At 42.6% G+C, this 13,062-nt stretch overlaps 1 protein-coding gene across 5 annotated transcripts in view; it reads right to left on the bottom strand.

Annotated features, from left to right (window-relative positions):
• Positions 1-9,275, bottom strand: part of aplp2 (amyloid beta (A4) precursor-like protein 2) — a 74,128-nt gene extending 64,853 nt beyond the window's left edge. Inside the window, exon 1 of one of the 5 annotated variants that reach the window (XM_037774262.1) lies at positions 8,961-9,275. In XM_037774262.1, the coding sequence (XP_037630190.1) occupies positions 8,961-9,032 (72 nt within the window). In that variant the 5' untranslated portion in view covers positions 9,033-9,275. The remainder of the gene's footprint in view (positions 1-8,960) is intronic. The other 4 variants (XM_037774261.1, XM_037774260.1, XM_037774258.1 and 1 more) reach the window with 4 other exon arrangements.
• Positions 9,276-13,062: the final 3,787 nt, after the last annotated feature.

The following is a 13,062-nucleotide window of genomic DNA, read 5'->3' as shown; positions in this document are numbered from 1 at the left end:
AAAATCTGTTCTGCCTCGGACGTCCATGATGGAACGCTAGCGTCTCCTTTCACTCCTTCCCTCCTTCGTAGGTGAAATCTCCCCCTTGTTCTGTCTGTGTCCCAAGTGGACCATCCTGCAGAGCTGCTGTTTGTCCTTGGCCACCTTCTCCTTGAGAAAGTGCTGTATCAGACAGGCTGCTAACAGGGCCGTCACATAGCTGGAGTGCCAGCGGCGGCAGCAGCAGCAGCACAGGCCTCTCTCTGGGGGTATACAGTTACACTGCACTGCTTCTATCTCTTACCGTTCTGACATTTTCATTTCCCCCCCACTCTGCTGGGGGAAAAAAGGATAAACTTTCGAAAAAAAAAAGAGGATGGACTCCATGCCACCGTTGGTTCCAGTCTGGATGATACCATTTCCACAACAGGCATGGGGGGTAAAGAGAGGAGGCATATGAAGGAAGCTCGGCAAGCAAGATGGAAAGGGAGGGAGCTGGAACTAACATGCTCTGTTTTCCCTGGCAGTGGATGGCGTATTTGTGCAGCGTTGCTCAGCAAAACAGAGCACTATAGCAGCCAGGCAGCCTGCCAGTCATCCAGCCCGCTTATCAAGGCAAGAGCACCTCCCCCATTCTCCCTCAGCTATGAAACTGTGTTTATACCTGTGCATGCAGAGGAGTTAGGAGAAGGACTCCTCAAAACCACGAAAAATAGACATAGTGGCTCAATCATGTCCCAAAACATTAAAAAAAATGGCCACCCAGCGTGGTGCACGCCCAGGAAGAGAAAATCCACGCATATGATGCACAAAGACAGACAGACCCATCCACACACTCGAGCTCTCACACAGAAAGAGACAAAGAGACAAATCAACAAAGCGCTAAGAAAAGACACATCAATTATGGCTGAAGTTTGGAAAACTGGGTCTGATTCGAATGCTTTTGTGCGACAAGAGAGACAAAATTCCGTTGAAGATGGCTTCAAACAACCCTTGAGTAATTTATCCTGTTACATTTTCTGGTGCAGTTGAGCAGACAAACAGCAGGAAACAATGTCTGGCACACAGTTAAACTGGCTCTTTGTTTCTTAGCTGCCTTCCTGCCTCCATCTTATTTCATTTTGTGTGCATGCAGGCAAAAAAAAAAAAAGGTAGACAAATCAGTGCACAGGAGCCTGCGTATGACTCACTGATGTTACAGAAATGAGAGCTACACACCTGAATAAGACAAGGAGGGGGACAGGAGACATAGTCTTCCTCACTCATATGGACAGACAGACTGAGGAAGATACAGGCGGGGCCATAAGCAGAGGTGCAAGTGCACTATAACTCATAGATAGCACACCAGATATTTTATTCATGGGAAGAAAAACCCAAGCAGCAAGAGTGACTCACTGAGCCGCAGGGACACACATACACACACACACACACTGGGTAGGGGGGTGACAGGGTTTAACCCACCTACATTGACTGTCTTCTCATTCTCAAACAGAAAAACACATTAAGAAATAAAGTCTGAAAAGGCTGGCTCCTTTCAAAGGGATTTAAGAGGGGATGTTTTTGTCTACTGAACTAGTCAGAGTGTACAGTCGCTCTCTCACGCCGCTATCACAGGAAGAGAGCTGCACAATACAGCGAGCCGTTTGCACTTGGGGCGATGCATTCCTGAGCACTCTGGCATATAAACTGACAAAAGGAATTCTCGTGCAGCCACGTTGAGCCTGGGCCATTGTCGGACAAAAACAGACTCAGGTGTAGTGGCACTCACGTTGGCTACGTATACACGAGGTTGGAGGAGGAGGATTGTGAAGGCCGTGCAGATTGGCCTACATATGGCAGGAGGCCTGGTGCAACTTAAGCGGTGTGCAGTCATGAGTGTGCCGATTTGAACCCACTCACTCCGCGAGCCGAGTCCCCGCCGCCCAGGATCTCTCACCGAGAAAAAAAACTGACTAAATATGTGATGAGCTGTAAGAGGATTGAGGCGCACACACATTTCAGAGGCATATACAGACACACAAACACGCATTTCCAGTGGCAAAAAAAGAAAAGAAGAGGCAACTCCGTTCACTTGGGATAATTAGAGTGCACGCAGAGCTTGGGAGACAAAGCCTGGCATCGTGAGAACAAGGCTCGCCTGATGAGGCCTCTCTATTTAAATCCCCGGGATGAGCTACGAGTGTGTCTGTCGATGGAATCGCTCCAGGAGACATGCACGGGCTTGGAGGAAGAAACAGCCAAGGCGATGAAAAGAAGACGGAGAGACAGACGGGAGACCGGAAACTGCAGATGAACCGAGTGGCAGGAAGGTGTCTTTGAGGAAATGAAAGGACAGAGAATAAGGGGCTTGGAATCAATCAGACATCCCTCCCTACTGTTAGTCACAGAGCACAGATCAAACTTCTATGTTGAGCAAACCGCCACTGATACTATTCGCACAGGTGACTCACATTGTTCTGTTCCACTTTGAAGTCAGTTTTTCTTCTGCAGAGCTTGGAAATGAGGGTTTGACTGAGTGAGTGGGCGAGTGAACCGAGTGAGCGTATGGCAGGGCTTTGGGATTAGTACCTTTCCCTTTGCAGATCTATAAGCACCCAGTGTTTTCTTGTCGCTAAGAGGATTCACAGGGATACGGGGCTGTCCCTCCCTCCCAACAATTGAAAGCAAGGTTTTAGGCGCTAATCTACGAATTCAAGGGCGAGCGAGGCTGATGGAGCACATGCTGCTGCCTTCAACTTGATTGACACGGCAGAACGTGGAAGTCAAAGAGGCAATCTGTAACAGCTTAGAGGGGGTGAAGAAACAGCCTACAGGAGGATTTGACTGTGCTCCACCACCCACAACGATGTATTGAGAGATCAGTATCAAATGCAAGTGCTGCTGATTGTCATCTTGGGGTTTTTTTTCAGGCGCGAAACGTCACCGACAGTCTGCCTTTGCTCGGTATCTTGATCACCTCTGTATCGTAACGACACCCTGTCCCGGGTGTTTGTCCCGGCTATTCAGGAGCACACAAAAGGCCCTCATATGGAATCATTCAGCCCTGCAAACGGACGGCTCCATAGCACCCACCTCGACAATCACAGCCAACAATTGTTCACTATCAGCCCATATCCAGAGCAAATACACACATGGAGGCACACAGGAGCACACTTTAATATCAATGCTCGCCAAGCACACACAGCCAAGCACGCACACACAGACTTAAGATGATAAGAGGAAAGCTGCTGCTGCAAGAGGACTGCAACCAAAGAGCAATAAGCACAGCGCCAAAGTCATTTTTTGGGGGGGTTATGCTGAACAGATTTTTTTTTTCTTCTTCTCCCTGTGCACGAGTATCCGCAGCATTTCTGCACTTCTGTTGATTGGATCTGCTTGTCCACTCCTCTCATGCCACTCTGACTAGTGCATGTTTGCAAATAGACCCTACAAAGCCAAAGTCACTCCACCAGGGCTGCTCCCGCTTAGTCGATTAGTCAACTAATCTGTTGTTTTGGTCTTAGCTGACTAAGATTTCTTTAGTTGATAAGTTGTTTTTTATGCATTTTTTCATGCTGAAATGACCTACGACTGTATCTCTGGTAAACACAAGATTTAAAGTAGTGCTTTTGTGTGATTCTTCGTTGAGAAACTCAGTTTTACGGATCTGTTGATTAAATCAACTAATCGATTAGTTGACAAAATCATACGAGTGTTTCACACTGCACCAGAATCAAGCCAATTTTGGGCCTGATTCTTTGCTGACAATGGCAGCAAAGCCCTGATTTTTTGACGGTTCTAAAGATTGTCTTCCCAGATATTCGTGTGGTGTGAGGTATGTTAAAAGAGTGTTTTTTAACATCCCCGATCGGCTTGGAAGTCCATTCTGGTCGCTCCGATTTCAAATCGTAAATATTAAACGTTCAATATTTACAATCGGATCTCCTGTTGTGTGTGGGGAACCCCAAGGACAGCCGATGACACAGTCATGTGGGAAAGAACAATAGCCAATTGAGAACCAAGCTGACTGAAGAGAAAGGACAACTACTGCAAAGCATAAAGTAGTAGTAAGATGGACCTCAGAAATGGAGGACCAACTTGTTGATTTGTGGCGACACAAGTGTTTATTTAATGCGTCTCAGTGATTTCATCTATATTCTAGTTTTTTCCTTTGTGAATTTTCCGTACAAAGTAGTGCAAAAAACTTCATCGCTGTCGTCCGCCATGTTTGTTTATGCTAAAGTCACGTTTTGATCACAAGAGAGAGAGATATCCAGTATACAATATTTGTTATATTGGTTGAAATGGTCTTTACACCCCGACAGCAATCCATGACTTATGAGCTTTGAAAAAAAGGACCGGAAAAGAGCCATCATCTGTAGCTGCTGTAATCCTGTAAAAACGTCTACCAATCACTGCCTCGTGGTCCGCTTGGAAAGAACCAATCAGCTGCCTCCCTGCCTCCCTGCTCGTACACTACCTTTGACGTGCACCAGCCTGAACACAAAGCGTGTCGCCGCCGCACGTTAACTGGAGAATTGAAGAGAAAACTCAGCCCTGCAGTAGCACTGCCGCGGTTACTTGTCATGAGGTAGTGTTGTTGAGTGTCTGTGAAGTAGTTACGATGCGGCGGTGCTCATGCATGTGTGTGTGTGTGTGTGTGGGGGGCGTTGCCTTGGAAGGAGCCCCGAGGGGAGGGGAGGGGGGGGGGGTTCAGATGGAGCTCCTGAGGCGATGCTACTCTCAAATTATGCTAGCTTTCCAACATCGTCGACCCTATCTTTAAGATTTGAAAAAATCTTTTAGTGTGGGCCAGGCTTTAGTCGACTAAGAATTTCTTTGGGTCAAGGACAGCTCTACACTTCACCAGCATGAATTAACACTGTGCTTTTTTCTTCCATGCAGGCTCAATCTTGCCTTGAGTTTAGAAACGTGTTGATGAATATTTGACACCAACATTTTTTTTATTTTATTTTATGACAGGCACAAAAATGTGATGTTGTGTTGCGTAACGCTCCGTCATTTCCACACAATGTGCGTCATGGCCGTGATAATCCCTGCTTGCTTAAGTCAGCAGAGAGTAAAATTTACCGAATGCCTTAACTATTCCAGATATTCTGTGTTTCTATTCATCCGGTGGGAGTCATGTCAACAAATGCCTCAGTGTGATGCAATTCTCTGGGTAAAGCTGCTATGTGCTTCTAGCCTGCGCCCCATTTCGAAATGATCTCCAGAAAAAGATACAGCTGTTCCACAAGCAAGTGAATAGAAATAAAAACCCTGCTTGTTTTTTTAGATATGAAATTATAAGGCAAGAGCTAGAAATCACCAGAGCAAAACCTCTTCTGAAGCCACTGCAGACTGTAAAGCCTGCGACACAGAGATGCTCAGATGGGGGGGGGAATGCAGCTGAAGAAACAAAAGCTCACAATCTGGCACTCTCGCAGGTATCTGACAAAACAAAGGCGTTTACACAGCTGAAGTAGCTGGCTTATCCCAAAACGCTTGAAAAGGAGGAACAAGAGGGCCGCTGTGGTCCGATGACACCTCGACGCTCGCAGGAGATGAGGAACAATGGAAGGGGAGAGGTGGAGGAGAGGGAATAAACCATCCCTGACCAAACAGTGAGTGTGTCTCCGAGGAGCTCTCACCGGCTCGTAAATTCTGAGCTCAAGGTCTGGGGGAGTGCATTCAGTCAGCATGTCAGCACAGCAATATCTACACCTGAGCTGTGTGTCCACAAGCTCATCAGCAAGGCCCAGTCTGCACACAGCATGCAGCTTCACTGACAAACGGCGACAGAAGGCTGTCGGTTTGTGGCTGTCCAGTTCTGACATGGCTCGACAACTGAGCAACACACAAGAAAGGCTTCATATCCTGGCTGAGAAAATGACATGTTGATGTTTAACTTGATGCTTTGTGAATCTGTAATCTTGTAATTTAGTTAAGGATGTAACCTGACTTAAATCGTATAAATATATATATTGACCATTCTTCTTTCTCCAACTCAAAGATGTTCATATTTTGTGTTTTACCCTGGGGACTGTTGTCAGTTTCAACTGCTGAACTGTTTGTTTTTCAGCAAAAAGCTGCGGTGATGTGAGCACCACTATGGATTTTACTCCCAAAAAAACAGATTTTAAGGTAAGAAAGCAGTGTCCCTTTAAATTGTTTATTTTATTCAAAAGTGTTTATTTTTATTCTCCACGAGAGTTCTTGCATAAATTGGATAGTGTAGATCTTATTTCAGCCAATTACCTCTCATTATTATCCCAACTCGTCAAATACCGCCGCTTGGTCAGTGCCCCTCTGCATCGGAGACCGCCGCACCGGGTACCCCTCATGTGTTACTTTTGGACATGTCAGGGACGGCGTGTCAATACACGCTTGTTACATGCATAGTGTCCTTTCAAAATAAAAATGTTCACAGGAAGTTAGGTTTAGGCAACACAAACACTTAGTTAGGATAAGGAAACGATCGTGGTTGAAGTTAACTGATAACGTTTAGTTTCACACGGGACACGAACACCGGTTTCCTGGTTGAAAGTCTTGTGTTTGTCTGACCCATCCACCACCCCTCCCACCTGTCCTTAGTGGACTCTCCCGCTTTTAATATAACGTCACTTGCTCCGACCGTTGAATAACAGCCACGGGTGTGTTTACATTGGAGTTAGTTGAAAGCCCGGTTCGTCAGGGCGTCTCCCTGCGTCGACTTCCGATGCCAAGGGCTCAATCGGCGGTATTGGACGAGTTGGGAGTGAGACCAGATTGGAGTAGTGGAGTAGGTTGCAACAACGTAATTCTTTGGATTTGACATTAAAGTGTCAGTAGGCCGTATATTTTTGGCATCATTGGGCAAAAATTCCATAATAACCTTTCAGCATATTGTAATTCAAGTGTTCTGAGAGAAAACTAAACTTCTGCACCTCCTCATGGCTCTGTTTTCAGGCTTTAGAAAATCTAGCCAGTGACGGGATACTTTGACCAATCACAGGTCATTTCAGAGAGAGAGCGTTCCTATTGGCTGTGCTCCAGCCATGTGACCGGAACTTAGCATTGCTTCAACAGATGGCTCCACAATAGCTGCCGCCTCACAAACTTTCTAATTTTTTAGCTAAACCGTGCACTACAAGATGATTCTGAAAACGTTTGAGGTGAGAAATAGGCATTAACGTAACATAATATTGATTCATATTTGATCCGCGCTGCCTAGTTTGACCGTTTGGTCGGAGTTCGCGAGTGATTGACAGCCGGCTTTCATAGACAGCAGATGGAAAGCAGACCTCAGATCAGCTCTGACTGCTTGTTTTCCTCCGGTCTGTGAAATCTTGCAGATCTCGTTAGGAGCACCGGAGGACACAGAGGCACATACTTTTTTTCAGGTTACCTGTCTCATGTACTACTGTCAGGATATAGCTATATATATATATATAACTTTTTATAATCATATTAGCTCCAATTTTGCAAAGATGCAAAAAAAAGAAATATTCATATTCATACATGTGATGTATTACTTCAAATAAAAATTCCACATCAAACAAAGACAAAAGCCTTGTCCTTCAGGACAGCCATTGACTAAACCACAGGAATCCTCAGCATGCACCCTAAAGTCAAGGCGCACAGCAGCTCACCATATACATTTCTCTATTAAATCTGGGTGACTGATCAGGAAAATTGATTGATTTCATCCATTAATCATCTCATGAGAGTCTGTCCGGTATCGATCAGCAATGTCTGTGCTCAGGAAGGCTGACTGTGAGGAGGCAATCATTGCATATGGGGACAGGTCTTTGTGGAGAGAGAGAGAGAGAGAGAGAGAGAGAGAGTGAAGCAGCAGCAGCAGCATGGATTTTGTTGGGGACATAATAACCATTATTTCCCCCAACACACAATGCCAGCCAATATACTGCCTCAAAATGGCCGAGGCTTTTTTGTCGCAAATGCAGGAGGGCGAGAAACATTCCCTGATAACCACTTTGCACAACAGTGGCAGGAGGAGACGTCCTGTTAAACTGTTTTGTCACGGTGGCTTCAGCAGTGAGCAGGAACACTTGTGTTTACCCTCTGAGGGGGTTGGGTGGGGGGGATGTTTGCTCTGAAAATGGGTGCATTGTTATCCGATGACACACACGTCTGACTCTGCAGGCAGGCATCAGTGTCCAGGGACAATAACTGGTGAGCCAGCAGGAAATGAGGACATCAGGTAGAGGTAAAGGAGTGTGTGCACGTGTGTGTGTGAGTGGGTGTGTTTGCACAGGAGGACCAGACAAATGGACGCATGTGCAGTATTTTAATAGCTCAAAGAACAAAGACAGTAAAAGCCACAATAGAGTAAGAACATGGTATGAGAGGTGGGGGCCAACCTGTTGACAGAAGAAAAGCTGGAGTTTTAACACCTAGACAAAAGATGTCCTCCTCTCTGTTTAGATAATACTATGATGGACACAACAGAGCAGGAAGTCCACAGTTTGTGATCCATTGCAGAGGTCCTGTGTGTCCCCAACAGGCCTGACAAAGCGCCTGCTGTCTGTCTGTCTGTCTTTCATTTGATCTCTGCAGCAAAACCCTGCATGTAATTCTTGTTCTACAGCACCTTCAGCCAGCAGCACATTGTTCACACTGAACTCACACACAGCAACAAACTGCAATCAGTGTTCAAGGATGACCTGAAAGCAAGCTCATTAATATTTAACTAGATCTGATATATTATATCAGCCTTTAAAACTAAATAACAAAAGTATCATTTAAATCCTTATAACGGAAATCAATAAGATCAATTCCGCTACTTGTGTGGGAATCTTGTCAGTAGTCAATCCTAATAAACACATATACAGTTACACCAAGCGAGATAAAACAGTGGATCAGCAGAGCTTAGAGACATAAATGTCTCATGAAGAGAGGACAAATACACAGGCCGAACAGATTTGCTTTTGCATTTAGCAAAACACACACAGATCCGAGTGGCACAGAGTAAACCAGAGAGCATATTTCAGAGTCCATACCTCAATGTATCCGGCCAGCGCTGGAACCACAATGCCCAAAATAAGGAGTGATATCGCCGGGACTGAACCCATCTTCCAGGATCTCCGCTTGCAGCTACTGTAAATAACTTATATCCTCTATATGTGTGAGGTGACGTCCTGGAGAATGAAGAAGAGACAAACCAAAGTCCAGAATGTGAGATTGAATCCCGGAGAGCGGGACGAGTCCTGCTCCGCTTGTTTTGTTACCCGAGCTCGACAGCAAAATGTTGGTGGCAGACTGAGTGTCGGTCTCCTCTGGTAATGTGGACTGAGAGGAGTCTCTGTGGCGCTGCTGCTCCAGCTCTGCTGCCTCCTCCCTCCTCTGGCTCCTCTCTGGATCAGCGGATCACACAGAGCAGAGCGCACTGCGCCACCAGGCGGCCGGCTGCAGGAGTACTATACCCATAAAACACTACTGGACTCCTCATGTGATACACAGTGGGTCAGCAATAATAATATGTCTATATAATAACATCTGTTTTATGACCTGTAGTGGTGGAAGCACATATACAGTCTGTGCTTAAGTACATATTTGGGGCTCGAGTAGTTTCCATTCTTTAGTCCCTGTATTTTAAAGCAGCAGTAGGCAGAATATTTTTGGCACCGTTTGGCAAAAATTCCATAATAACCTTTCAGCATATTGTAATTCAAGTGTTCTGAGAGAAAACTAGACTTCTGCACCTCCTCATCGCTCTGTTTTCAGGCTTTAGAATATCTAGACCTTGACGGGAGACTTTGACCAATCACAGGTCATTCCAGAGAGAGAGAGCGTTCCTATTGGCTGTTCATTCAGCGGAGGCAGGTGTCAATCACTTGCGAACTCCGTAGCATTGATCAAATATGAATTAATATTCTGTTACATTAATGCCTATTTCTCGCCTCAAATGTTCTCAGAAACATCTTGTAGTATACTGTTTAGCTGTGAAATGAGAAAGTTTGCTCCAGCTGGTGGGCGGTGCTCGGTATTTCCTCAACTGTTCTCAACATGGCTGCCGGGTCACAAATTATTTTATGCGAGAAATAGGCAGTATTTACAGTAACAGAATATTGATTCATATTTGATCAGCGCTGCCTAGTTTGACCATTAGTTCGGAGTTCACTAGTGATTGACAGCTGCTAGGAGACGGCAAGGCTCCAGCTCGGTTCTGATTGGTTGTTTTCTTCAGGTCTGTGAAATCTTGCAGATGCCGTTAGGAGCACCGGAGGACACCGGAGGACACAGAGGCACAGGATTTTTTTTCAGATTACCTGTCTGATTTACTACTGTCACGATATAGTGACCGTTTTATAAAAATAACTTTTTTTAATCATATTTGCTCCATTTCTACCCACTGCTGCTTTAAGTTGTATTTGTCACATACTCAGTGTTGTGCAGTGAAATGCTTTGTTGTCCCCTTCGGTATGTGCTTGACATAAATAACAATAAGATATCAGAAATGCAATATATAGCCTACAACAAAAGTAGGCTTGTAAAGATAAGATAAGAAAAGTAAGAGTAACAAAGTAACAAAAGATAAGATAAGATAAGATTTACATGCTACATTCCTGTTTACACCTCTGTGTACATAATACGTCTCATCATGCATATACATACTACAACCTGTTTACATTCATCTTCCACAAAATTACAAATGTACATTTACATTACTATTCTATATTTACTTTAACTGCACTACCTTATGCCTTAGATTATCATTTTTCTTTTTTTTCTTTTTTTTTTAAACTTGTGTTATTTCCCCTTTTATATAAACACATTTTATGAGCATTGTTGAAAGAATCTGAGACCAAAGATTTTCATTGCCAATGACTGCTTTGCTGGAATTGGCAAATGACAAATAAAGAACCTTGATAAGATAAGATAAGATAAGATAAGATAAGATATGATAAGATAAGATAAGATAAGATAAGATAAGATAAGATAAGATAAGATAAGATAAGCCTTTATTGATCCCCAGAGGCAAAATGTGTGTGTTGCAGCAGCACAAGGACAGAAACAAGTAGCCTATAGGTACACGGAGAAAGGCAAAAATAAAATAAGTACATAATTAGAAGTATATCAAATAAAAATAAGAACAAAATAAAAATAGAAACAATGAGAGGGCAACATTAGACTCAAAATTATAATGCAAGCAGTAGCTAGAGTTGTATATAACATACTGTACAATATAGATATATACTGTATAAAGTTTATATAGGCTATACAGTATAGGCCTTACATAACCTGTAAAAAGTTGTTTTTACTTGTTTCTACATCTGAGGGGGAAATATTATATACACTACATTTATCTGATGGTTTGCAGAGTAAGAATTCAAAACATACAGTTTGTATAAACATTGTTATAAAATAAACTAGGACATCAACTAATGATTAACAATTGAAATTAAAAACAAACAAACAATGAAAGACAGTCTAAGACTTAGACTCTAAGTGATGTCTTCAAATGTTTTTTCCCCTGACAGTCAGAAAATCAAAGATATTCAGTTTACAATGATATAAAACATAAAACCCTCACACTGGAGAAGCTTTTACTTTTCATACTTTAATATTTTAATGTTAATATTACTGCACTTTTACTGAAGTAATATTTTGAATGCAGGACTTTTACTTGTAATGGAGTATAATTTACAATTTTGTAATTCTACTTATATAAAGAATCTAAATATGTCTTCCACCGTTATAATCTGACAAAGAAAAGCAGAACAATGCACGCTCCAGTATGGATGGTAATATGTTCGACTGTCGTCAGCAGTACTTCCACCTGACAGCATACGAGAACATCAAGAGGTCACTTTTGTCCTCTTCTGTTTGTTCAAATGCTGCTGGAAAGGCAATGCCTGCTTGGTTTTGGGTGGTATTTCTAAGAAGAAGAAGAGTGCATTCAAATAGCTTCCTTCAGAAGGAAACTCACTTGATGTCTATAGTGGATTAGATTTCTCTTTCGTTGAATAGACACATAAATATTCTGTATTTCATGAGGAGAAAGACTGAACAAATGGTCGAACCAGAGGGAAATTTTCTTTGTTTTGACGGTAATGTGATGGACAAATATGTCATTTTCTTTGCTCAATTGGTTGTGATAATCGGGAAATTACACACCCAAGTTCACACACATAGACGTTCACAAACAACACCATCAGCCTTTTGTGATCTGATTATGTTGTCCCCAACTCATTTCGTTTCTAGGCTGTCAGTTGTATTTCTCTCTGATGGCTTATTTAAAAAAAAATAGCATCATGTTAATTTGATCTTTGCTTCAGGCAGGGCACTCACAGTGGTTATTAATTTTTGAAACATCAGCCAGTAGACGTGTTTGAGCGAGTTGAATTTGCACAATCTTGGGACGTGTCAATTTGATCATGAGAATTCATTTTCCATGTTGTCTCCCGAGGTAACGAAGGTCCAGTGAGAATAGGACACACTTTGGGAAGTAGATGGCGATGTGATGCTCATTTGTATTTATTTATTTATTTGCAGGTATCCAACACTACTTTTCTCTTGAGAGTCTTGAGTAGCTGCAAATTGAGCCTAAACAAACATAATTTGATTAGTGCAGTTTACTCCAGTAGTACTATTGTGTCCACAATATTCATTGTAGGGTGTATTATAGAAAATTCCCTTAGTCGTGTAGAGGGAAGAGGATTTTATTTTTTTTATGAATTTGTAAATTAATTTTCATAGATAGATGTCATGTGAGAAGTATAAGGAATAATTTCAAGAAACACCCATAAATGTAGTTATCATCAATTCACCAAACTCACGAGTTCTAAATAACGCACACAGTATCCATCAGTTTCCCCCAAATAACTAAACTAAAGGGTAAATGTTTTTTTTTTGTTTTTTTGTGTATTTATATATTTATTTTATATATATATATAGTATATATATAGTATATATATATATATATATATATATATATATATACTATATATGCACACACATAAATACATACACACATACATACATACATACATATTATTTGTTATATTCCATTTGTTATTTGTTTATACAGTATTTCAGTATCAGCTAGTAGTTGAAGTGATAACCTTTTACTACAATCATGAGTACACTGCCTTCCAGTGG

The sequence above is a fragment of the Sebastes umbrosus genome, chromosome 7, assembly GCF_015220745.1.
Source record: "Sebastes umbrosus isolate fSebUmb1 chromosome 7, fSebUmb1.pri, whole genome shotgun sequence".
In the NCBI taxonomy this organism is placed as follows: domain Eukaryota; kingdom Metazoa; phylum Chordata; class Actinopteri; order Perciformes; family Sebastidae; genus Sebastes; species Sebastes umbrosus.
Note: the sequence above shows the minus strand (reverse complement) of the source record. Positions and strands in the feature narration are given on the sequence as shown.